Source organism: Colobus angolensis, unplaced genomic scaffold (assembly GCF_000951035.1).
Source record: "Colobus angolensis palliatus isolate OR3802 unplaced genomic scaffold, Cang.pa_1.0 Scaffold139, whole genome shotgun sequence".
In the NCBI taxonomy this organism is placed as follows: Eukaryota; Metazoa; Chordata; class Mammalia; order Primates; family Cercopithecidae; genus Colobus; species Colobus angolensis.
The window spans coordinates 1,738,976-1,761,989 of record NW_012114477.1 but is presented as its reverse complement, the minus strand read 5'-3'; the positions used below and the strand labels follow the sequence as shown (position 1 = coordinate 1,761,989).

General features: G+C 52.4%; 1 protein-coding gene across 1 annotated transcript in view; it reads right to left on the bottom strand.

The window, feature by feature from the left end:
* The window catches only part of TTC28 (tetratricopeptide repeat domain 28), a 720,135-nt gene that overhangs the window by 6,457 nt on the left and 690,664 nt on the right, over positions 1–23,014 (bottom strand). The window contains exons 16-22 of the mRNA XM_011934852.1: positions 12,805–12,984; positions 10,013–10,733; positions 7,577–7,701; positions 4,726–4,957; positions 4,037–4,113; positions 2,250–2,273; positions 1,313–1,442 (exon numbers count right to left, since the gene is read on the bottom strand). Of these exons, the coding sequence (XP_011790242.1) occupies positions 1,313–1,442; positions 2,250–2,273; positions 4,037–4,113; positions 4,726–4,957; positions 7,577–7,701; positions 10,013–10,733; positions 12,805–12,984 (1,489 nt within the window). The remainder of the gene's footprint in view (positions 1–1,312; positions 1,443–2,249; positions 2,274–4,036; positions 4,114–4,725; positions 4,958–7,576; positions 7,702–10,012; positions 10,734–12,804; positions 12,985–23,014) is intronic.

The following is a 23,014-nucleotide window of genomic DNA, read 5'->3' as shown; positions in this document are numbered from 1 at the left end:
TGGGGTTTCACCATGTTGGCCAGGCTGATCTCGAACTCCTGGCCTCAAGTGATGTACCTGCCTCGGCCTCCCAACATGCTGGGATTACAGGTGTGAGCCACCATGCCTGCCCTTTTTTAACTAAAAAAAAAAAATGTTGTGGGTACATAGTAGGTGTATATATTTATGGGGTACATGAGATATTTTGATACAGGCATACAGTATATAAAAAAAAAAAAAAAAAAAATGTTGTGGTTGTGCCTTCGTCTTGCGGACTCACTTGTGGCAATGCCCCCAAGGCTTGCCCTACAGCTTCTCACAGAAGTGACAAGAGAAGCATCTGGATGGGAACCCAACCCTTCTCAGTCTAGCCTCCATCTACTGCCTACATAGATATTTACTATGTTTACGCCAGGAAAATGATGCTTTAAACCCACAGAAGAAAAGCATGTAGGCCAGGAGTGGTGGCTCACGCCTGAATCCCAACACTCTGGGAAGCTGCATGGAAGGGCTGCTTGAACCCAGGAGTTTAAGACCATCCTGGGCAACATGGTGAAACCCCATCTCTACAAAAAAGTCAGAAAAAAATAAAAAACCAAGTAATGCAACCTGGAAAGAATGCAAGCTTCTAATCCAAGGGGATTCAGATCCACCCGCCTCAGCCTCCCAAAGTGCTGGGATTACAGGCATGAGCCGCCGCACCCGGCCCAAGGTGGTTTCAGTAGTACTGTTTTCCTGCTAGTTTTGAGTACCCAGGGACAGAGGACAACATTGAAACCATTATTATCTTATGACTCTAATTTTAGTTTTCTTTAGCTCCTAATAACACTTGACCTCCAATAATACTAGAGTCTAGCAGGTTCATCTTAAGGTAATGGGCACAAATGAGAGAGATGAAATCACAGTGCAGAGGAAATGGCACAAAGCCGTTTGTGCCATTTGGAAATCCTGCTAAACCACTACAATCTAAGTTAACTTTTTTTTTTTGGAAAAAAAAAAAAAGAGATCCTCCTGCCTCAGTCCTCCTGAGTAGCTGGGACTACAGGTGTGCACCACCATGCTCGGCTAATTTTTTTTTTATTTTTGTAGCGATGGGGTCTCCCTATGTTGCCCAGGCTGGACTCAAACTCCTGGCTTCAAGTGACCCTCGCACCTCAGCCTCCCAAAGTGCTAGGATTACATGCATGAGCCACTGTACCCAGCCTGAGTTAACTATTTTAAAATAATATTTAAGAAGACACTAAGATACTTTGCCCAATAGAAACCAGGAGGAAAAGCAATGATTTAAAAGATGGAATTAAAGAACCCACTAAGTCAAGGATGCTCTGCCTACCTAGAGCTGCCAGGAACTCGTGACATCCCGGGAGCCGCCACAGCTGGACGCTGATGGAGACCTGAATGGGAGCTGATGCCAAGTCCTGCTCCTTCTCGCCAGCCTGGAGCTGAACCAGCACCTGGTGGAGCTGAGGAAGGGAGGACACCGTGAGCACCCTGTGTCTCCTTCCCCTCCAGCCCTCCTCAAGACTTTACCCGTTATTCTTATGTCACCTGTCACTGGCATCGCTAATGACCCTCACGAGTATAGCATTTGAGATTCTTTTCCAGGTGCATTCATACCTACTGTCCTGCTGTCCTCTCTGTGGGAAGCTGATGGGGTAGTGGGGCAAGAGGCTGTGTGGGGCAGGAGAGGCTGTGTGGCCTCCTGGAGCTGGGGCCGGGTTCTGCTTCCAGCCTCATGTCTTCCCTCAGGTGTGGGAGAGCCTCACAGGAGAGGCCATGGAGAGTAGAAGGGGTGAGTTGGGACCGGCCACCTCCCTCTTTCTTAAGTCATCTTTGGGATCTTGAGGTGGATGGCGAAGAGGAACCTGGTTACATCTTAGAGCCTCACAGCTTGACGAATAACCCACGTGGCCCACTCGAGTGTCCACTTCCTTTCAGATTTCAGGGTCTCTGGCCTCTCCTCAGGGGTCTGTGTGTGGGTTCACAGAGTGTCACTCACTTAAAGCTGGTTCTGCTCCTGCTGTTGTGGTGGACCTTAAGAGGTCAATCAAGGACACAAGAAGGTGGAGCAGGAAGAGGGGAGCCAGAGCAGAGGAGGGGACAGGCCACCGGAGCCAACGGCAGTGGGCATCTGCCTGGAGCGCCACAGCCTGTGTGGCTCCATTTGACAGCACATGCACCCCGAGCTCAGAGCCTGCCCAGGGGAACTCGGGGGGTGGGTGGGTTGAGGGGCTCACCTGACAACAGTTGCTACTTAAAGTAGTACTCACCATTCCAACCATATTTTTAACAGCCTTCGGCCAGCAGATTATAAGAAAAAGAAAGAAAAAGAGAGAGAAAGAAGAGAGTTTAGACTCAAGCACAGGCTGTTATGCAACATGAGCTGATCACTGTTTAGGAAGCGCCACACCAGGCCCGCGGCTCTGACCGGGAGGGGAGAGGAGCAAGAGTCAGCAGGGGACACACAGGAGAACGGACAGCCACACCCAGGCCAGCCGCGTGCGGATCCAGGGGCTCAGGGGCAGCAGCAGCCAGGCCTCCCTTCCCAGCCAGTAGAGGCTCAGGAGGGGAAAGAGCACAGCGGGCGTTTGTAGCCAGCTCAGAAAACCAAAGTCCCTGGTTCCCGAGTGACCCAGGAAAGATCCACCAGCTGCCACCACTGGGGGCAGCCTCGGGACACATCCCTAGGGCCCGACAGCATATCAGGCAGAAAGTCCCTGTGTTCCCATTAAAAGCAAGAAATTAGGCAACTGGGTTTTTTGGCCTCTCAGCACAGCCCTGCAAATGGAATATAATTTTGGCTTTCAGATTTTATAGAACACAGACCTTTAGACTGCCTGGGTTCAGGATGCTTTAATACACAATATCCTGGAAGTGTTTTCCTGATGCACAAGCAGGCATAACACACTTATTACAAAATGAGCAGGGACTCAGCCAAGGGTACAGGTCACTGCTGGTTCTAAGTTCCAAATCCATGTGGAAACAGCCCCAGGTAGCACTCAGAGTTTCAGAGGCTAATACTAGATGGAGCAGCTTTATTTCTCCATAGAAATATTTCTGCTTAAGTGAAATTTGCTGGCAAATATCTCTAACAACAACATATATTACTTTTTCAAATTGTTACACTCCAGAATGGCCAGAAAAGCAGCTCTGTGCTCTTCAAGGGCTGCTCCAGCCTCCAGAAGTGCTCCCACAGCTGTCCCCCTAGGGCTTGGTCCAGACCCTCACTGGCCAGAATGCAGTGGTGCAGCATGGGTACTAAGAAGCTCCCAGGCCAAGCTGCAAAGGACCCACATGATGCTAAGAACTGGAACCCTCTGAACTCCTGAACTAGATCCATATTTTCCTAAAAGAAAGCACATCTGCTAAGCAGTATCTTGCATTAGAGTTGCTCCCGTGTTCACTGCTTTGCCTCAGTGACTATCTTGTTTCGGTATGGTAAGTACTTTGATCAAAGAAGTATGGGAACGCCTGCAGCTGTCCTGGCAGGCTGGCCCCACACCTGGTGGCTTGGGGAGGGTGGCTGTAACACTTGTTAATCAGCTGAAAAAGTTGGTGGTGAGGAGGACAAGGTTCAGGAGACCACTGAATGGAGACTTCAGGAAATGCCCTGAGACCACAGGTGACAGGGGCCCCATAAGCATCCTCTGAAAGCCCTTGATGCTCAGCACCCAGTGAGAACACTATGCAAACCTGCCCCTCTGTGCCCCGCTGAGTCAAGCACCCAGCTTCACCCTGGGGTTGGCCGCATAGCTTCATCAGGGCCACAGGTGCACCTGACAATGCCAATAGTGGCCAGTGTCTACTGGCACGGCCTCCCATCCTGGGAAGGGGCAGTGCCGCTGGCACGGATGCCTTGGCATCATAGATGGAAATAGCAGGTAAACAGCACTTGCCAGGGAGGGCTATTCTCTTACTACCAGCCCTCACCTTCTTCAAATCACAAAGGCAATGAGACTGCATTAATTTACAGGTTCCTATTTAGGGCCAAGTTGCTCTGCCTTTCCAAAGCAGCATGGGCCTCAGGCCCTGGCTCAGCCCTCCAGGCTCGACTTACCCGGCTGATGAGCTGCTCTCCCGTCTCCGAGGCAGTGATGAGTTTGCAAAGGGCTTGGAGGGCAGGATTGGGCAGGCCTAAACCAAGGAAAAAGGGTAGAAGTTATTCAGAAGAGCCTCTGCACCCAAAAACCTTCCCAGGGGAAAGAACCCTAACTCCTCGGCATTGGTGGCACTTTTCAGAAGCTCAGCACAGCTGGACATGTGTGTCTGTGTGTGACTTGGAAAAGGACAGTGTGGTCTCCCAGGAAGGTGGGTAGAAGAGGGGTGAGTCCTGACCCTACCACAGTCCTCTAGGCATGGCCACGCTCCAAGGACCCAGGCAGCACCACCCCGAGTCAAGCACCCAGCTTCACCCTGGGGTTGGCCGCACAGCTTCATCGGGGCCACAGCTGCTGATGACAATGGAAGTAGTGGCCAGTGTCTGCCAGCATGACCTCCCGTCATCCCGGGAAGGGGCAGCGCCAGCTGGGCACAAATGCCTGCCATCACAGATGGAAACAGCAGGTATATGGCACTTGTTTCCTCCAGGGGTGGAGATGCTTGTGTCTGGTACCCCTTGCCATTTCTCAGAACACCCTGCTTCTAGCTGGGAGATCCAGCATCCTCATGAATGCGGGGCCCAAGGCCACCAACTGTTCCACCTGCTGTCACCAGACCTGTTGCCCCAGCCCTACACTCGCAGCTCACCCAGCAGGGACTGGAGGGTGCTGCTGCACTGCTGGAGCCGGTCACCCGGGTCGGAGGTTGGGAAGAAGACAGCTGCTGGCAGGCCGCTGGTTGGGGGGTCCAGCCGGAAGCCCACAGCGGTGAGGAGGGCTTGCCAGCCAGGGATGCCACCCACTTTGTTCTCCACGCTCTGCTGGGACGTGTACATGGCATTGCGTTGCCCATTCTGGATGCGCTGCAGGGACTTTTCCACCTGGGGGGAAATTGGGGGTGAGTCAGAGACCCAGGCCAGCCCTGGTTTCTGTCCGCATGGCTTTGAGGGTACACAAAGCCCCAGGGGTGAAGCAAGGCTGACTGCTGCAACCCCACATGGCCCACGTGGCCAGGCCTGAGGATGTGACAGTGGGGCACTGACCAGGCATCTTGCGAGGGAGGGCACAGAAGGGAAGGGTTTTACAATCAGAGCCCTCGAGGGCTGGTGCAACAGAAGGATTCTGTCCCTCCCCTAAACCAACCCCTTGCACACTCTCCACAGACAGTAAAGCAATGTGTCTGAACACACAGGGGCCTGCCTCAAACCATGTAATGGCTCCTGCCCACTAGGATAAACCCTCAGGCCCTTCAGGAACCCCTTCGCTGCCCACAGCCCAGCCCCATCATGGGGTCTTGGCTGGCAATGCCCTTCCTCCCCATTCTTCCCACTCAGCCTTCGTCTCTCCACACTGGCCTCTGGAGCCTATACCTCCCTTCACCGGGAAGTGTCCTCCTGTCATCCAGGGCCTGAACAGTTGCCTGCCACTTCTACGCTGGTCACCCAAGTCACTGCTGCACGAACTACATGAGTGAGTGTTTTAACAGTAGTGCAGGGTCTCAAGGCTAAGTGGGGACAGCTGAGAGGCGCAGTGGCCCACACCTGTAATCCCAACACTTTAGGAGGCCAAGATGGATAGATCACTTGAGTTCAGGAGTTCAAGACAAGCCAGAGCAACATAGTGAGACCCCAGCTCTATACCCCATCCCCCACAAAAAAACACCAAATAACAGTAGTGCAGACAGCTTTCATCGGGCCTCCCTGGGCCTCTCTCTAGCGGAAACTCCTGTCCACTCTGGGATGTTGGTGCCCTGTGAGGCACATGTGCCCTCAGTGGAGGGGCATGAGTGCTCCAAGATGACCTGAGGCTTTTTTTTTTTTTTTTTAAACAGTAAACACTGGGACGCCAGAGCACAGGCGTCCCAGATAGGAGGAAGTGTGTACTCACATTAGCCAGGAGGAAACAAGCCTGCCTGGGAAGGCAGAAGATCAGCCCTGGCTGTCACTTGGGCAGGGCGGGCCTCCAAGACACTGCCTACTGGATCAAGGAATATCCAGGAGGTGTTAGAAGGTAGGGACTGGGGAACTTGATCCATGGCCCCCACATTCCTGCATCCATCCCAGGAGATAATACCAAGGAAAAAGAGGAAACCCTTAAATGGGCCTGAGGGGCCTCAAGGCCATGTGGGGGCAGCTGAGAGGCCTGGCCTGGGAGGAGGCGGCTAATGGGTAGAGAAGGCAGTTCCATTACGCCAAAAAAGCAGTGTGCAGTGGCAGCAAGGACAGAGGGACTTTGCAGGTGACGGGACCTGAGAACTGAAAGGCTCTAGGCAGTTTCCAGATATGGGGTAACAATGGAGAGGGCCTCCCAGCACCCTGGGCGTTGGCCTCCTCGAGCCAACTGGGGGAATGCTGGGGGCTTGCTCGTCACAGTGTTCACATACTGATTACTTTCAGGCCTGAGGAGACCCTAAGCTTAAGAAATGTGTGTGACTCTATCCTCAGAAGTACATGGAGAGCTACCACGCACAGGCCCAGGTGCCACAGGTCTGAACAGAGGGACCTGATCAGACCCAACCCACGGGCAAAAAGTTTGCATAGCCCAGGAGACATGCTCACTCCCAGGCCTGCATGGATGCTGCCCTGGGTCCTCCATGTTAATCATGGATGCAGCCAGGCTGTGCAGCAACCAGCCTGCAAGGAGGCCCTGGGGTCTGTGGCAGATTTGGAAGGAGCTTGGTTGTGGCATGGCTGTTCACCCACACTGCATAGGCCCCAGGCTGGCACTGGACTAGGAAGATGGCTGGTCTTTCTGGCACAGCACTCTAAATGATTTGAAACGGCCTTCCAGGTTGTTCCCGAGGTAGAAGGATGACACAAGTTTGATGTCACTGCTTCCTGACTCCACTGATAACATTTGCACCTGTAGATGTGGGCCCTCCATTTGTGCTCTCACCTGGGCTCCACAGAAGTTGGGGCGGGCTGGTCAAGGGCATGATCAAACTTGGACTCATTAGGGGCAGGCTGGAGTCATTTGATGGTAAAATAGGACTCTACTGTGCGGCGAGTACTCGCATTTTCTCAAATCCTTACGATAACCTTGAAATATTCAACTGTTATCACCCTTTCCGGATGAGAGCACTGAGGCTCGGAGAGCCAAAGTGACTTGCCCAAAGCCACATGACCTGGAAGCTGCTAGGGTGTGGGTCACTGTCATTGACTGCCCTTCCCCCAGGGTCCTGGCGAGTACTGCTACAGCCACCTGAATGGCACCACCCACCGTGCCCACCCCTCAAGCCAGTGGGCTCATCCCGGGGACGTCTGCAGAAGCACCCTGGGGATGCTGCCCACTTTGTGCATCACGCTTTGCTGGGACATGGGTCTCCCAAGCAAGCTTATCCCAGGGACGTCTGCAGAAGCCGGTCAGTGCCGTCCTGGACATGGCCCCAGTCATGATGTCCTCTCCACCGGCTCACATCCTGATGTAAGGAAACCCTTGCCTTCCCCTTCTTGCACAGCACTGCCAGCTCTTGTTGAGTTCAGGGTGCCCGACCCCCTTACCAGGTGCAGCAGCACTCGCAGGGCATCCCGCGCGCGCTCCGGGTGCTGCAGGATCTCTGTGAGGGCCTGGCCGATGAGTGATGAGGGGCTGTTCAGCTTAACATCACTCCCGATGAGCATGAACCCTGCAGAGAGCAAAGGAGGACACCCTCAGCAGAGCGGCTGGAGACCCCAGCCCCACCCCAGCTTCTAGGGCTCACTTATGCCTCAAGGTTAACCCAGCAGAAAGAGCAGGGCCTGGCAGGGGAGCAGCCCACAGTCTAGACTGGGGCATCTGACTCACTGGATGGTGATGTGGCACCCCTTTGTCCCCTTCCTTTTAAGAATCAATATTGCTTAGCTGTTCAGGTAAGTGGGGCCTGCTGTTTTGCAGAAAGGAGCCAAGGGAAGTACAGTGGGAAAACCTGCCTTTTTTTTCCTGAAATTCATCTGTGTCTATCCTCAGGCCTTTAGGAGGGGACATGCCAGGGCAGGGGAGGTGCACGTATCTCCTCCTTGGGGCCACGGGGAGGCAGGGAGTGGCTACTCCACCAGTTCTAAACCAGCAAACAAGTTCGGCTGGGAAAGACCAACTGGGCTGAGGAGCACAGCATCCCACCGTTCCTTTCCACATTGCCTTCCAAAACAGGGCCTGGGGGGCAGGTTCCTCAAGCCCACGGGCAACTTTAGGACCAGCCTGCCCCCAAATCATGTAGGGAAAGGGTTTTCTAAGAGAATGAGCTGTTTTTAAAGGGAACAGGAGAGCATCACTAAAAATGGTTTCATCCGGAACAAAGTTGTGACTTACATTATCTATCAACAAAACTAAACAAAGACCCTTTTCAAAATGCCATGCCCGTAAGCACACTGGACAGACCCGCAGAGACAGGAAAGGGACCAGGTCCCCACAAGCCCTGCAGTAGGTTTTGTGGGATGCTGTGGGGCCCAAAGCCCCTTCTGACTGCCAGGAGCATGTCGCACAGGACTTGTATGATGAGGACAATAATGGAAGCCACAGGGGTCACCTCTACTTTCTGTGTCTCCTAAGAGCAGGAGAAGCAGGTGAGCAGCCCTCTGTGCCTGCCTGTGCATGCTCCACCTGGCAGAACCAAGGGATGGCCATGAGGTGAGTAGGCAGGGCGGGGTATGTGCCTGTTGGACCAACTAAATGCTTTTCAGCCGCATGAAGAAACAGGAACAATTCTATTTTGTTTTTTGAATAGCTCTTTGAAAAATACTCCAGTTGTGTTTGTAAAGTAAGCAAAATGTTTCCATCTTTCAACAGCATGACCCATCCACCTGGCACCAGCACCTGGGGCTGCCAGGCAGCCACCCCTGCAGCTGTGTTGTTTGCTGGCTGACAGGGCCTGGCAGTGCTGTGGCTCCACCCCAGGGCTGACCCACTTTTGGAAAATGACACCAGCAGTATCGGGATGTGTCAACTGGATTTATGTTAAGAAAACAGGATTTTTGGTATTCCTCTGTTTCCCAAAGTTTGAGACACTTTCAGACACTCTGCTTTGCAGTTATGGCTGACGTTACCCATGGCGGGGGACTTTTGCTTTGCTCTAAATTTTCGTAACACCCTGGGGAGTTTCGGGGGCCAATGCTGAGAGAAGACCACAGGCTGATGCATCATGAGGCATGTGGGTAAAACAGTCCTGGCTGGCTGAGAGGCCAGTGAGGGAATAGGCCCAGGGTTTGGTTTGTACTCTGTGAGTCTTGGCCTGGCAGGGTCTCCTGCACAGCAGAGCCCTCTGAGTGGCTGTGGGCAGCTTTCCACAGGGACTCCAGGGGAAGCAGGTTGTTGCCTAGAGCTGAGAGACAGCTCTGTACGTGCCTGCCTTCCCACCTCCCCTGTGAACAGATGTCACAGGAACATTCTCTCTTTACTCCCTAGACCCTCCAGGCAGGCCCACTAAGAGAATGTATTCTAGAACATGCAGGGCCTGAAGCTTCACAAAATATTCAGTACACTCCTCATATATCTTCTCAAATGTGGACCGGGTGGTGTCATCAGCACCACCATCATCCCCTTGTTACCGCTGAGGACATGGCTTCAGAGAGTGTAAGTAACCTATCTCAGGCCACACAGCCAGGACATGGAGCTAGATCCATCCTAAGTCTTTCTACCACACCTTTCTACAGTCACGGTTTAAGTGAGGGTGCAGTGGAATGGGTCATCCAGTGTACAGTGACATCAGGAGGAGTTTCACATTCACACTCCCATGGCAAATGGTTCAGTTGCTCCCTGGTCCAAAGATGATCTTAATAGTAGGAAAAACTCATTTGGCAGAAGGAAAACTCAGCACACAGGCTCTCTCCCTGAGTCTTCTGCAGCTGGCCCTGCCCTGCCCTTCCCTCCCCTCCCCAACCCCACTTGCAGAATAAAGTCAGGGGGCTGTGAGGACTGAGCCCCAGGCCTTGACAGGCACCCGCAGCCGGCCGAACTCCCACCTGCCCAGTTGGAGGGGTGTGAGAAGGCCTTGCTGCTCTGCACCACCTTCATGGCCTCCCCAAGGGCGGCGCTGGCTTTCAGGCCATTCAGCAGGGATGAGTAGAAGGCATGGATGAACATCTTAGAAGCAGCCACTGGCACAGGCCACAGAGACACGAGGACACACTGAGCGCCGGCAGCCAGGAAGGCCCTTGTCAGCGCGATGACTCCGTCGGCTGTGACTTTGCTGTTGGACTCCTGGGAGGAGCCAAGCACCACCAGCTTCACCGGCAGCTGCAGGTCCAGGACATCGGCGGCCGTGAGCAGCAGCTCCTGCAGGGGCGGGCAGTCCGAGATGCTTTCCCCGTCACTGGCGTCGTCCTGCACCCGCAAGGACTCAGGGATCGTGTAGGGGTGGCCGAAGGAGCTCTTGCTGCTGGCAGGGTTGCCGTCCATGCTGGGCGTGAGGACCAAGGCCGACAGCTTCCAGGAGATGTGGGTAGCAAAGTGGACACACTCAGCCTGGGTCAGGGCGCTCATGACCCTCTCCTTGGTGGCTACACTGCCCACTAGGGGCTGGCAGCCCAGCAGCTCGGACACCATGTAGGCCTCTTCCTCAGCCGACGGCATGGGCCCCCACAGCCACCTGTCCATCACGGCTGATGGGAGCTTGGGGTTGCCGATGACAGCCGCCATGGATGTGGAGCTGGAGTATGTGGGCGGGTTCTTCCGTAAGTGAGACTAGGAGGGGAGGGGAGGGACAAAGCAGACCACCTGTCAGACAGAACAGCCAGGCTGCCCAGCAGTGGAGAGCTGAGCACAGGGATGGCCAGCTCTCTGCTGGTTGAGCTTAAATCCACCTGTTTCCCCAGTCACCTCATTCACTCTCATTTTTCAACATCTTTTTGACACCAGTGCCTAACTTACTGAGAATCACGCCTGCTGTGATGAGCCCTTGAAAATCATCAGGATTGGATGGTAGGGGTCCTGAGAGGACTGGGGGAGGAGGCCCTGATATGACAGAGTGGAGAGAGCCCATGGAACCCAGGATGGCCAGCCTGCTCCACAATCCTCATCCCCACAGACCTCCCTGTGTGGCTCCTAAATAAGAGGAAAGCCACTCCTGATAAGTCAGGGACTTTGAAGAGTGATTTTGTTTAAATCGTGCAAACAAGCAAGTCAGTCTTGGGGAGACAGGGCTAAACTAAGTCCTTTAAGAAGCTCTACATACTGACAAGATTCTAGTTCCCTTCTGCCTTATATGCTGCAAAGTAGAAAGTATCACTGAATGAGAAAATCAGCATAAAGAAGCCCAATAATGTCTGCCTGAGTTTCCCCTATGATGACTTTTGGTACTTTTTGGGAAACATTAAGTATGAAGTTACTTCAAAATAATTTTTTGGTGCCTCTGCTTGGTGATGCCTTAAACTCTGGGTAAGAGAAACACCAGGTGCCTGTCAGGAGATGGCCTCTTCCAGGTCTCTGGTTAAGCTACAAATAGCTAGCTGGCTGTTGTTATCAAAATAAAAGTTTTCTGAAGGTGGAGGCATCTGATACCCAGAGTGCTGCTATAAGCCAGGGCAGTGGGCCACTGGGTGGCAGGAGTGTCGAGAAGGCCAGCTCGATTCCTATCTGGGATTCAGAATCAGCCATAGAAACTTGAGAAACCTAGAGAAAATAACTTCTTTCACTTTGAACTGATTCTTTGCTTCATAAGAAAAGTATTATCCAGCTACAAAAATGTTCAAAATTCAGATCTGCAAAAACCCATGAGGCAGAAACTGACCCCACTTAGGCCACACCAATGAGCAAGTCATCAAAGCGGCCAAGACAGGTCCTGTGGGGGCCACCCATGCACAGGGCCCAGCCTTGGTTCCTAACCCCGCCTATGCTTTCCACCACTGTAAAGAGGACCGTCTGGGTAAGACCTGTCCCACCCGCCATGGGGTATTAGGGCAGATGGGGTCTGAGGGCTCTGAGAGCAGCTGGCAGCTCGAGGGCATCCAGAGTTGGAGGATGGAGCAATGCAAGCCCTTGTGGTAAAGACAGTCCTGCAGCCGAGCAGGCAGGGATGCTGCAAGTGGAGTGCGAGGCGGGTGCAGAGCCCTGTGGGGGTCTCTGAGAGTTTGGAGAAGGGGAAGAAGATTAAAGTTTGGCTCAAAAGTTTCTAATCAGGTGGGCAGGGCCAAGGGTGGCAGTGGGGTGAGACCCATGACTCAGGGTGGTCCACTGTTACTCTCTTGATTTTGGGTGTTTCTTTCCAAACTGATTATTCTTGCTCAATGAGACCTGAGTCCCTGCCTGTCCCCTGAAAGCCACCTGACTTGTTTTTAGTTCCATTGGCCTGTCGGGCTGTTTTCTACTCGACTCCACTCTTGCTTGTCTGCCTTCCCTGCCTGGGGCCCAGTCAACAGTCAGCTCAAGGCCCAGGTGAATTTGGTGGCTCTGCTCTGCCCACTGGGCATCGTGTGGATGGTGGGTGACCAGCCCCCTCAGGTGCTCAGTCAGGCCTCAAGCTTCACTGTGTACCTCAGAGCAGCTCAGAACCCTGATGTCACAGCAAAGAAACTTAGACATGACACAAATTGTGGCTTCCCGAGGCAGCAAAGAATGGCCAGGGATCATGAGGGCTGAGCCCCACTTTTGGACAGACCTACTCTAAGGTTATGCTACCTGCATGCAAATCATAAAATCAGCACTTTTGAGGAGATCACAGCTATGCCTTAGTAACACAGCCCAGTCCGACCAGATAGACAGTGCCTCGAGACCCGAGAACAAGCCCCTGGCCCCCTACCATGTGTGTGAGCCTTACCTTGGACTGCACGCTAAGGGAACGGATGGAAGGGACAGCAAGGAGGCCGAAGCGCTCGTAGAGGTACTCGTTGGAGGAGCTTCCCTTCAGGAGGGCGAAAGGAATGAGGTAGAGCTCCCCCTCTAGAACCAGGATGAGCTGCCGGTGCCGGCCCACGGGGCCGCTGGAGTGCATCAGGCCCTGTGGAGCAAGCACGGAGAGGCTGACCTGGGAGGCCCAGGAGGCAGGGGTTTCAGGCACCAGGACAACCCTGAGCCATAGCCTGGACGATACAAGTATGAGGAGGTGAGGCCTGCGGGTGTGTGGGGCGCCGTGGTGTGTGAGGCGCCATGGGGCATAGGCTGAGCTGCAGCCCTGCAGGAGCATCACCACTGGCATGCCTGCTCATAGACTGGCAAGGGCTGGCCTGGCAGCGTCCATCTGCCTCACAGTCCTGAGAAGGTTAAAGGACAGTTTCTTGAAGTTCACAAGAGCCTGGAGTGGATGGGAGACCGGCCTGTACTGCACAGGCACCCTGAGAAGGGGTGGGAATGGCCCCTCTCAAAACAAGATCTATTTTCCATTTCAGTGGACAAGAGGTAGAAAATCGGAGGATGGGAGATCTCGGGGCTGGCATGACAGCCCCTGGAGAAGGGGATGGGCTGGGTTCTAGGACCTTTTGTGACTTCCTCTGAAGGAAGAGTGGCCCCTTGGCTCTGGGCTCGGGAAGTGCTGTCCCCACTTGTTCCCTCTGGGGATGTCAGGGGACCCAACGCATGGATGACTCCCATCCCTCTTGACAGGCTGGGCATGAGGACCCAAGGCAGGGTGTGCACAGGGCCACAGGAGACATAGGCTCATTCCCATTCATTGCAGAACAAGGCTAAGGCCACGGGCATCTTAGAGCAGCAGGCAACAATCCTGGAAGCTGGGTTCACACAGACTGAGGTGAACAAAGAGGTGGTGTGGAAGCTGCTGCTGCAGTCCAGAGCCTGCCAAGAAGGTCCCAGGTCCACAGAGCCTGCGCAACACTGGGTGCCAGGGGCGGGGCTGGCCTGCCCCCAACCCCGTCTGCTGAGGAGTGGCTGACAAGCAGACACCCACCAGGCTGCCACTCGCTTATGCCTGGGGAAGCAAATGTGCTTGCTTGACCCATCTGATGTGCTGCCGTGGGCACTTGGCTGAGGGTGGCAGGGCACTTGGCTAACCTGAAGTGACACATGCCTGGCAGGACGTTCAGTCTCTGTAAACCCCTATGGGGTTTTTTTCTTTCTTTTTTTTAAAAAAAAAAAGTCTAGCTCCATCTAGCGAAAGCAGAAATAAAAATTATTAGACCAATTTGTTTTTTGTTTTGCTGTAAGAGCTACAGTATGAGCCAGGCACGGTGGCTCATGCCTGTAATCCCAGCACTTTGGGAGCCCAAGGCGGGCAGATTATGAGGTCAGGAATGCAACATGGTGAAACTTCATCTCTACTAAAAATACAAAATTAGCCGGGTGTGGTGGCGTGCATCTGTAGTCCCAACTACTCAGGAGGCTGAGGCAGGAGAATTGCTTGAACCCAGGAGACGAAGGTTGTAGTGGGCCAAACACCAGTGTACTCCAGCCTGGGGGGCAGAGTGAGACTGTGTCTCAAAAACAACAACAACAACAAAAGAGCTACAGTATTTCCCAAGTGGAGGTAAATTAGTCACTGTGCAATTGTGCAACCTAGGCAGGAAGAAGTAGGGGTGCGTCACAGCGACCCCGACCCTGTCTATGGATGAGCTCTGGGTCAGCACAGGGAGGAGAAAGAGCTGTAGGCACTTGGGCCCCATGGTCTGCCATGGGCCACACCTGAGCTCCCCAGCTGGCTCCGTAGGTAGAGGTGGCTCAGGGGGCTGCTCTGGAGGGGAGTGCCACCACACCGTGGAGGTGTGCCAGTGAACCTCGAACCAGCCGCAGTGGCACAGCTGATGCTGCCCTGACCCTGGTGACAGGGTCAGCGGCTGTGACAGTAATGGCCACCTGCTGCTCAGTGAGAACTGTGCTGCCTGAGAATGGGTAGGGTGGGGCTTGAGCCACTTGCCATGTGTAAAACTGGACCCACCCTCCACTGTTCCAGAGTCACAGGGCTTTGTTGTGACAAGATGCCAGCCCCAGCCCCGCAGGTCCTCCCTGGGCTCCTGCCACCCAGGCCCAAACCGCAGTAAGTTTCTGTCAGATGTCATCCCACAGGCTACTGCCTTCACCAGGACACACGCCACTCATAGACAAGTCCCTAATGACAGCACCTAACTGTGTGAACCGGACGGAAGCTTGGCAAGCTGAAAAAAGGAGAAGTGAGGCTGGAATCCACGCAGAGCAAACATTCACTGGCAGCACTTCTTTGTAGAATCCTGCTAACTCTACCCACAAAACCTCATCTGCGGCACAAGCCTAATGATCAGAGAATGCATGTCCTTGAAGGCAGCTTGTCTGTCTGCTCCCACACTCCACCAGGGGTGGGGGGCATCTCTTGTGGCCCTGTTGTCAGAAGTCTCCCAAGCTGGGCCTCGGCTTTCCCATCAGCCACTGAGTGGTGTCTGTCATGTGCCTACTGGGGACTGTAGGGAAGTCAGGTAAATTTAGGACATGGTCCCTGCTTGCAAACGTATGATGATGTACTTAGAAAACTAAAATGCACACAAGAGGCCATTGCTGAGTGAAACTTGGTATTGTCAAATGTAACAGCCTCATGGCAGCATGGCAACCCCAGAACTGGGACAGCCTATCCAGGCTGACACTGGGTCCACCCAGGAGGCTGCTCTGGTCCATGAGAACTGGGGAAGGCCTGGCCTGGGCACATGCTGTTGCCAGGTGAGCACAAGGCTAGAGAGGGACATGGAAGCCAGACTGTGAGGGCGCTGAAGATCAGGCAAGAAAGTGTGGTTCTTGTTGGCTGTCAGGACCTGCCCTGCCTTCTCAAGCTGAGCCCTGCAAAGCATTGAGAGGCAGCCTGCCTGCCTGAGGGAGAGGGGGCTATGCCCGGGAGTAATTCAGACCAGGGCATGCCCACTGAGAGAAGAGACAAGGAGACTTGCTGGGACTCAGTGAGAGTGACCTTAGCGGGTGAGGAGAAGTCTGAAATCCAGGCTGGGAGATAGGGAGACTGTTCTCTGAACCTCATATCCCAATTTGGAGGTCTGGGTCCTCCCTGCATCATGCCTAGGAGCTGGTACCGAGCTTGGCACATGCATACAACCCTGGGTGAAGGCCCCCAAATGGGACCCCTGTCCAAACTGTGTGAAATGAGGCAGGTGACAGCCGCAGCTGTTCTCTGAAACATGTGGGCTTGTCAGGAGACGGGTAGAACAGCAGGCTGACAGCTCCTGTTCAAAGGGGGAAACTGGTTGGACATGCTAGAGACAATGCCCAGGAAACTTGTGAGCTCTGCCTCTGGTGTATGCGTGCTGTCCTTGCACTGAAAGATTAGCTATAATCCAATGTGAACTTGAAAAGGGGAAAGCAAGTGACATCTCTATTCAGCTTACATATCATCAGTCAGCCTACAAAGGAGAGACATTCAAGGAAACACTACTCACAGCACCTGGGCCTGTCAGCCTCGGAAAGGGCGTCTGCTGGCCTCTTAATGCTTAGGGTTGAACAATAAAGTGGCTCATGCACCAGCCTTACAGCAGCAACTACCAGAATCTCCAACAGATTCTAACAAAGACTCAGATGTTCTGACCTTTGCAGTTTCTAGTAATGGGATTTCTGAAAGCAGAAGATGACAGGGCCAGGTGCACTAGAATCTGTCCCTTCCCCAGGGGTGCCACCCTGCGCTCTCACCAAGGGGCTGTGACCCTGACTGTGGCAATGTGAGTCCAGGCAGCAAATGATGCTTGAGAACCTACTGTGTGCCAGGCCAGGTGAGAGAAAAGGGGAAAGACACAGTGCTGGGCAGGCAGGCCACCATGCACAGTATCGCGGGGCTGCCCTGGGGTGTGGTGATGATGGGGTACCGTGAAGGTGCAGTCTTTGTACAAGGAGAGGGTTGTTCCTTCTGACAGGGTGGGGAGTGAGTGCACTGGAGGTGGCTTTGCACAGCTATTGTCAGTTTACTGTCTCTCAGGTCCTGAAGCCCTTGTCACTATCTACACTGAGACAGGCTGCATTCCTTCGGCTGTTTCTCCCACGACATGCAGGGTGCTGAGCTGTGTCAGTGGAGTGCACTGAGGGGCGCTGAGGAGGCAGGAGACCTCCTGTCGGCCTGGGTCAGTGATGGGTGAGGACATCCAGAGGCCTGCCCAGCTGCGGGCCCAGAGCACTGTCCCGTTGCCACCTTGCAGTCTCGGCCTGGTGATGATCTTCCCACATCCTTCTCTACATGGAAACCAGAGCTCCCACACTCCCAAGGCCTCCTGCCTGTGCAGGTGCCTGGACTCCCTGGCACCCATCACTGCTGGAAGCTGATGGCTGCTCTCCTGCCCACACTCAGGGGGCTACCGTTTGCCAGCAACTCCAGACTGGCTCTGGCCTGGTCAAACAGTGGACATATCTCTGTGTCCTGTGGGCTGAACCACACCTCCTCCCATGTTCATTCTTTACTGGGTACACTCCCTCAGCCCTAGAGAACCACACAGCTTCCCTATATCTTACAATTACTTGCTTCTCATAGGTAATAGTTCTCTATACTGAACGTTGTGGTTTCTGTCTCCAGATGGACCCAGAGGATGAAAAGCTGTGTCCAGTGGCCCGGGAAGGGATGCTGCATGCTGGGGAAAGAATAAGGGTTCTGAGGGGAGGCCTTGTCACAGAGTCTGGGGCAGTCTGCCAAGTCAGGGTGCTCCCAGCATCTGGAAGTGCTAGATAGGAGGCAAGGGGTGAGAAACCATAGGGTTGAGGGTTGGGGATCTGAGCACTCCAACAAGACACTAACCTCTCTGCACCTTGGTTTCCAAACCCACAGGACAGCACTAACATCCATTCCTCACAGGCCTATGAGGCCAAGGTAGCTGCACAGTGGGTAAAGCATCTAGCCCCATGCCTGGCACTGGTGTGCACTCCAGACATATTGGTCAAATGCGAATTTACAACTGTCTTCAGTGCTTGGAATAAGGTGACACCGCCCCTATTATTTATATTATTCTTTTCTTCTGGTTCATAATCATTTTTCCAGTATTATTCATTCCCTTTCTCTCTGGTGTTTACAAACATTCTGTGGCTAAAACAGACAAATGGTTTCTCTGGAACATCCAGCTCCGAATTTTAACCCAGAGACTATGAGAGACAGATGTCGTCACATCCCCCTCACCTCATCTCCACGTCACTAAGGCTATCATCCACACCTACTTACTGAGCCACCCACCAAGCAGTTACCCTGAAGTCCAGTTTCCAAGCCCACAGTTCTCCCAGGCAACCCCCAATGGATCCCGAATGTGTCACTGGGTGGTGAATTCTAATTGGATTGCCGTTTCGGTCAGTGGGGACCTTCTGTATATGCCCTGGTGAGTACAGGTCTTGAGCTCTTCAGAAAGCACTCATAGCGAATGTTATGTTGATAATGTCCTAATCTGGAGTTTAAGAAAGACGTGCTCCCTGTGTATCGCCAAGGTTAGAGGATCTACAGGTGACCCCCATAGGGCACCGGGGAGTTTCCTTTTTACTGGCAGACACGGCAGGCCTCTCAGGGGTTCACAGTATCAAAGGCCAGAGGAATGAAAATCTCTGATCACCATGGGGGAGAGAAAGAAAGTGCCTAGGTCCATGAGCTTTCAGACTGATTAGATTTGGGATGAAATGGACTTTACTGTCTACAGTAAGGATTCCAGAGGCAAAGGGCTGCAGGGTATCCAGATACCCCAGAACTGTGTATAGGGCTTCAAATTTTTTCCTGACTCATATTTTTGATGGAATAAATTTATCAAACAGAACTGTTTAAGGTAGAGGAACCCTTTCTGTGATGCTTCTGGGAAATCCTGTCATCATGGGTAGATACATACTGTTTTGGCAAAGATCACACACCTCCTGGAAATCACCCTCAACCATGACTGAAGCCTACCAAGACTGTAGATACTGTATTCCAGCCAGAAATAGAAAAGTGAACATTCAACCCATTCAACTGTATTCTTTGTCCAAACAACAGCCCACTTGTTTGCCTGAAGAACCTAAGAAGGTATTGGAGAAACGTGACCAATGGTCAGCAAGAGCCAGAAGGGCTTGCCTGAAACCCAGGGTCCAACATCAGCCAAATCAGCTTGAAGGGACTGTTCAAGCTGCAGGAGCCTCTGTGCAGTGGGCAGGGTTGGAGGGGCGGAGGGGAGCCTCTCTCTCTATCTTGGCTGACCTGGTAAAAATGATCCCTCCACCCTTAGTGGCAGAAGACCCTGACCTGCCTGGAACCTGCCAGGGTAAGACTAAGATGGCTGCTTGTTAAACACCAGCTAGAATAGAGCCAGCACCCAGACGACACTCACGTAACAACAGCCATCCAGGTGAGAATGCCACTTACCACGTAAGAGCTTGCTGGTTATCCTGGGTGCTGCCACCACTGGTTTTAGTCATACAGACAGCTTGCAAGTAATTGCCTCCATTTTTCCTCCTCCTAATCAGTTGTGAAAATGCTTGTTGTCCTTGGGTGACGTCTGTCCTCATTTGAATATCACTACAGATGTCTCAATCAGAAATCAATTAGACAGCCTGGTGATGGGGCTGCCAGTCTCAAGGGCCTCATCCTCTACCTCATACTGGAATCTAGGTCTGATTGTTTCTAAGGACAAAAATTCCTTGGCTATACCCAAGCCCCCCAATCTATTTAGAAAACAGGCAGCCACGTGGTCAGTCTCATTCCTGTTGCTTCTGTTCTAGGAGAAGCCGACTTATCCTGCTACTTGATTTTGCAAGGGGTATTTTACAAAACACAAGGGAGTCCTTTCCCCCAGGGCAGTGATTACAGTCATGACCCAACCAAGGCCAAGCCACTCTCATGGCAGAGCCCTTGGCAGAGCTAGATGCCTGCTTTTACTCTTAGATGAGAAGTCTCAGCGCCAAGCACTGAGCTCCAGTGCTTGGGAAGCAGTTCAGCAAGCTAACAGACATAAAGAAGTTTTGAATAAGTTTCTAGGATTATAAACAGGTGACTCCACACTTTGTGAATCACAAGCCAAGGTGAATGAGATGTCCTTTTTTTTCTGATCAAAGTCATTTGCTCTTGCTACCTGTCCTAGAACCTTGGTTTTTAAATTTAAATATAGGAAACAGGGAATTTAACTAAAGGGAAATAAAAATAAGGATAACAGAGACTCTATAACTAGAGCAAGTCCAAACTCTAAGGATCCAAAAAGATCCCCAAATCTGAACCTTTGAAGAGTAACTTGACCAAACCTAAGGTATTCCTTAAATCTGGTTCCTTGATTATAGCAGCTGCTGGCTCTGGACGAAGGCCCCAACTGAAAACTGAGGGGTGATTTGGGATCTGAGTGGACGAGTGGCTTTGCCTACAGCAGCCCTGCCAAGCCCTGCCACAAGTTTGCTGCTGCGGGAAGGACACTGGAGAGAACTCTGAGGCAGCCTTGTGCCTTGCGGTGGTGGGGACAGGACTGGTCCAGATCAGTCCAGGGCAAGAAGCAGGGAAGTCCAGGTCAGAGACATGGGTTACTATGCTTCACTCTAATTGAATTAAAAACTAATGCCACAGACACAAACACGTCCCAGTAGTCCCTTTCATGCTAAACACTTGTAACTTTTCTTTCGTGACATTTTCTCCTTTGGGGACCACATAGGATCTGACTTAATGTTTGATGATGGCTCATGTGCAAATGCAACTGGGCCCTCCTCAAAGATAAGTGGACATGCTCGCCCCATCCTGACAGCAAAGAACAGCGTGGTTCCAGGAAACAGCCATGACAATGTTTCCCTTAAGCCAAATTAAATCACATACTGGTGTAAGGCCTATGGTAAAATATTATTCTGTTCTACTTTTCATACTGTCTGACCTAGTCCCTTAGCAATAGGACTGCGGCTAAACAAAGGCAGTTGTTCAAATAATTATATGCCCCATGTGAAGAGGCTAATCGTTTTAGTCTTGAAGTGTCAGTGATTCACAACCCTGGACTTCTGGCTTTGATGTGTATTCTCGCTGAAAATGTGGAGCAGGGTCTTACTCTGCCTGGCAGCTGACAGCGGCAGATCTGGAGCCGGCTGGCGGTATCATATCGCCCTCTTGTGGCCTCTGGAGCAGTGCGGGGGTGCTTGCCGCCAGAAGCAGGAAAATGATCCAGGCCTCCTCCTCCACCTGGGCAGTGCAGGTGATGTGTGCCGGGCCCTCCAGAGATGATGGGGTCACTGAGGCTGACCTGCCACAATTCGGCATGGCCCACTGGCCTCGGGTGCTGGCCTCCATCACCACCCTTAGCAGTCTGTGAGTGACCAGACATGAGGACACAGGCCCCTGGCCCAGATTTTCACCTGTCTTCCCCAGGTTTAGGACAGTATGTGCCTGGCACAAATCAGTAAATATCTGTTGAATGAATGAATAAAACTGGGATGGAGACGACTCCTAATTAGACTTCAACTTTTCAGTTGAGTGTTTTTATTGATACACAATGGATCATTTTAGTTAGAAAAGGAACAGTGCTTGCTCTGATGATTTACTTTAATACCTTTAAAAAGGTTTCACTCTGTCTCATTTAAAGCAGCCAAACTCCTTCCCCTGCGTTCAAATCCTGACTCACAAAAGATTGTATTTGTAGATATCGGGAACTACGGATGTGCTTTCCAACTGCATGCCTCACCTCAAGATAAGACTGCAGCCTGCGGGTGGGTTCAGGGGCCCCATCGCATTCTCCACACAAACAGCTCTGAAGGGCAGCAGAAACTCAGGGTGCTGCTGGCAGCATTTCGTTTTTTGAAATGCAGGTGACAGGTCTTTTTCCTTTTCCTAGTGTACAAAGGCATTATTCTGATCATTGTTCTAACTTGTTTGAGGCTTAAGTCCATAATCTTCCCCCTTCCTAGCACCCCTACAGGAAAATTAGGTTGTCCCGAAGCCAGCTACCACTAATCCTGATAGCATCTTTTTATTCTTTAAGTCATGGGAAAGTCTGCAGGGAGAAAAATTCGAAAACACATGGTACAGCTTTTATACACTCAGAGGACCCCCTTCCAGGATGACCTGTGGCACTGGGGAAGCACTGGGATGGGTCAAGGCAGAGCCACCTCCTGCCCTCCACCTCTTCGTGGCCTCCACCAAGTCGATTTCTGCCTCAAGTACAGAGCCCCCACAATAGTCGCCGCCTTCACCTGGCTCAGCGTGGACTCCTCGGCCAGTGAAACCATGCTTGGGGTGGGGCCTGCAGGCGTGTTGACTGGACCATGCCCCACCATGAAATCACTGTGCTGGCTGGCAGAGGCAGGGGGCTCACTAGATTCAAAGCTCCTCGAGAACAGGCCCAGTTCCTTCCTTCTGCTTCATCATCTTGGGAAAGCCCCCAGGTTCAACCCAAGAGTGGCCATGAAAAGCCTATTGGCTGATTTCTAAGTTGACTCTTCTGCTTTCTATGCCAAACTAGACCCAAAATGCAATGCCGCTTTGGACCCCATACCATTCCAGAAAATCTGCTGACCACCAATGTGTACCAGGCCCTGTGACAGCTGCTGGGGACACAGAGATGAGGCACAGTCCTTGCCTTCAGGGACTATAGGGTGGGCAGCAAGCACAGAGCTAAGTCCTGAGTCCAATCAGGCACAGGTGCCTCTCTGTATCCCTGGGGGATTATTCCAGGACACCCCTCAGATACCAAAATCCTCAGATGCTTAAGTCCTTGGTATAAAATGACATGGTGTTTCCATTAACCTTCATACATCCTCCTGTATACTTTAAATCATCTGTAGATTATTTATAATCTAGATTACCTAACAGAATGCCTACATATCACTTCATTCACATGGATTCAGTGTAGTAGTCAGCATGTAGCAAATTCAAGTTTTGCTTTTCATAACTCTGGGGAATTAAAAAATATATATTTTCACTGGGCGTGGTAGTTCACGCCTGTAATGCCACCACTTTGGGAAGCCAAAGCCGATGGATCGCCTGAGCCCAGGAGTTTGAAAACAGCTTGGGCAACATGGTGAAACCCTGTCCCTACAAAAAATATAAAAATCAGCTGGGAGTGGTGGTGCACACCTGTAGTCCCAGCTATTCAGGAGGCTGAGGTCGGGGGAGTGCTTGAGCCTGGGAGGTCGAGGCTGCAGTGAGCTATGATCACTGTCAC